General features: G+C 33.6%; 1 protein-coding gene across 1 annotated transcript in view; it reads left to right on the forward strand.

Annotated features, from left to right (window-relative positions):
- Nucleotides 1-206: 206 nt before the first annotated feature.
- Nucleotides 207-2994, forward strand: part of LOC137642642 (DE-cadherin-like) — a 148963-nt gene continuing 146175 nt past the window's right edge. The window contains exon 1 of the mRNA XM_068375394.1: nt 207-287. Within this exon, the coding sequence (XP_068231495.1) occupies nt 285-287 (3 nt within the window). The 5' untranslated portion in view covers nt 207-284. The remainder of the gene's footprint in view (nt 288-2994) is intronic.

Genomic DNA, 2994 nt, shown 5'->3' on the forward strand with positions numbered 1-2994 from the left:
TGGAATATATAGATGTTAATGAGAGGGTCTATGTATACAGTAACTAATTTTTCACTTTATCTTCATAAGAGAGCCTTTTTGGTGGAATTTCATCTGCTATGGAAATTTTTAAGGAACAACAGGGAGAAAACTGATTGACAACCCAGCTTTTTTTTTGAGTGCAAATTACAACAAATAAGATTCTTTTCCTCTCCTTTTTAGGGACCTATGTCGGTACGGTGAAAGCTATTGATGACGATAACGACCTCGAAGCCTACATTCTGCAAGATGTCAGACCGACTGACATGGTAAGTCTTCATTCCGAGATTTCAAATAAATGATGTTTATATTATATATTTATTCTTGTTTAGGAACACACAAAATGGTAATTGGAAAGCATAAATTTTTGCATTTCAAAATTTTATTGTGGTTGTCTCTACAAATGAACATAATGAAGAAATATATATATATATATATATATATATATATATATATATATATATATATATATATATATATATATATATATATATATATGACAGCATCATTATCTTCTACATCACCAGCCGTTACAAGTTCAATACAGAACAAAGACCTTGGACATGTCCTGCCACTCGCATCTGCTTAAGGCCTTCCTATGCCAGTCCATACCAACAAACTTTCTAAGTTCATCAATACATCTCCGTCTCTTCCTTCCCCTGGTTTCTTTTATAGTCTCTAGGGACCCAGTCTCTATAGACTGGGTTCCTAGAGATTCTTAATGTCCATCTTTTTCTGTCAATCTCAGTATATGCACTGCCCACGTCCATTCCTTTTTTTTAACTTGTTAGAATACTCGTTTCCATGTTGCTCTTTTGTAACTATTAGTGATATGGTCATAATTATTCTTTCCATAATTCATTGAGTTCTAACTAACTTTTGTTCTAAGGCTTTAGTAAGGCTCCAAATTTTTTATGCATAGGTTAGAAATGCTAGGATCATCTGATTAAATACTAGTCTTTTTTATAGAAAGTGGCATTTTGATTTTTAAATGGTTCACCAAAAGCTCTCCATCCCATGTTTATCCTTTTAATTTCGGTCTCATATCCTGGGGAAACACTATGTTCCCTATGTATGTACAGTATATACATTAACAATCTCTAGATGTTCGTCGTTGATTTTTATTTGTTCTCTCTCTACGTTTTCATTGAACGTTATTTCAGTTTTACTCATATTAATTTTAAATCCTGCATTTTTTCTCCATCCTCCATTCAAATCTATCATATTTTGTAATTCATCACATCATTCACCAAACAAAACTGTCATCTGCAAATCTTAAGTTACTACAGTATTCCCCATTAATAGTAATCCCTACATTTTCATAAATCAAAGTTCTTAAGAATTTTTTTCTAGGCATACTGCTAATAATTTGTGAAAGATGGGTTCTTCTTGTCTAACTCATTTCTCAATTAAAAGTTTCTCACAATCTTTATGTAGATTTATGATTGCTGTACTTCCTGTATAGATATCTTCAAATGTTCTAAAGTAAGATTTGTCTCCATATTCATTATCCCATAGAATGTCAAGAATTTTTCTAGACGTCTTTGTTCAGGTTTCATGGACACTACTATGTGTCTATGGGAATATCCTTCTTTATATACATTATTGCTAACATATATCCAATATAAGGAATTTGGTAGGCTTCTTTAGACAGCAATTTCAGTTCTAAGTCCTTTCTAAATTGGATCTTTTGTATATCCTTATTGTCCAGTTTTTCATTAAATTTTTATAAGCATTATAATTATTATTATTATGGCATCACTGTTATCCGCTTCTCAAATTCTTATATATTTGTAGCTACTTAATATCGTATGCGTTTTTTTTAAACATAGAGGGAAATCTAGACTTTTTATATTTTGACCCACCCACAATGTTCCTATTAAAAAAGCAAAATCAGAAGTTTTAGCTTTTTCTATTCCCCGTACACCTCTACAGGTATCAATGACTTCATTATAGTTTTTACCTAAACTATATAATGAAGTCCATATCATAGGACCAGCAATTTGTCTCAGCTCAAATATGTTGGAATTAGAGTTTTTAATATTGAGTAATGCAATATTTTGTATAATCAGCAATTATTTGTTTGTGAATAAGCATACTCATTATATAAAGATTACCTGATATTTTCCACGAGCCCTTTTACTATACTAAATTTTTTTTAATGAGGCATATTTGCACTGACTCGCATTGGTGCCCTTTTAGCTCGGGAAATTTTCTCGCTATCTGATTGGTTAGAATTATCTTGTCTAACCAATCAGCGATTAGGACACTCTTGCGAGCTAAAAGGGCTAAAAAGAATTGACGATAGCTTTTCCTATTTCCATTTCACGAGAATGAAAAGCGTTTCTTTGTTCTCGCTTTCGTGAGTTGCTCAGCATTGTTTTTCATTGCTGAGTCAAGAGAGCGTCGTGGTTTTTTTCGATGTCGATCCACAAGCACGTTCACTACGGACATTGCCATCCTTTGTCCAGAGTATGTTTTACAATACATCGAAGAATTCCGATGAGAATTTCTAGGCATCGGATTTTTCGATGGGAAAACATGCTATAGCTATAATTCTCCCTCATTTCTGGCCTTTCTTATTTGGAAGTTTGCGGAAAAGTGTGGCTCTTATTGTTTGATCATTCTTTACAGCGAGAGGTGGAACCTTCTCCCCATTTTTCCCAGTGATAGACGCCGATGGGAGCCATATATTTTGCCGAAGTTTGCTGTCCAACCGATTAATGTACAGGTGACTTGTTATAATACCTCCCTCCTTCTGTCATACTACGTCGAATCATTTTCTTCTTCCCTCCTGACTCATACGTGATTTCTAACAATGTTTGTCGTTTTGAAAAATCATGTTTTTTCGGATGAGAGGAAGTTATGGAAGACTGTGCCCATTTCGAAAGATAGATAGGAGACTCGGGGAACAAAATGAAAGGAGGAAGCTGTTCTACATTACATTATCTTAAATAGTCTTCAAGCACGCCAAGA

This window comes from Palaemon carinicauda, chromosome 6, assembly GCF_036898095.1.
Source record: "Palaemon carinicauda isolate YSFRI2023 chromosome 6, ASM3689809v2, whole genome shotgun sequence".
NCBI lineage: Eukaryota > Metazoa > Arthropoda > Malacostraca > Decapoda > Palaemonidae > Palaemon > Palaemon carinicauda.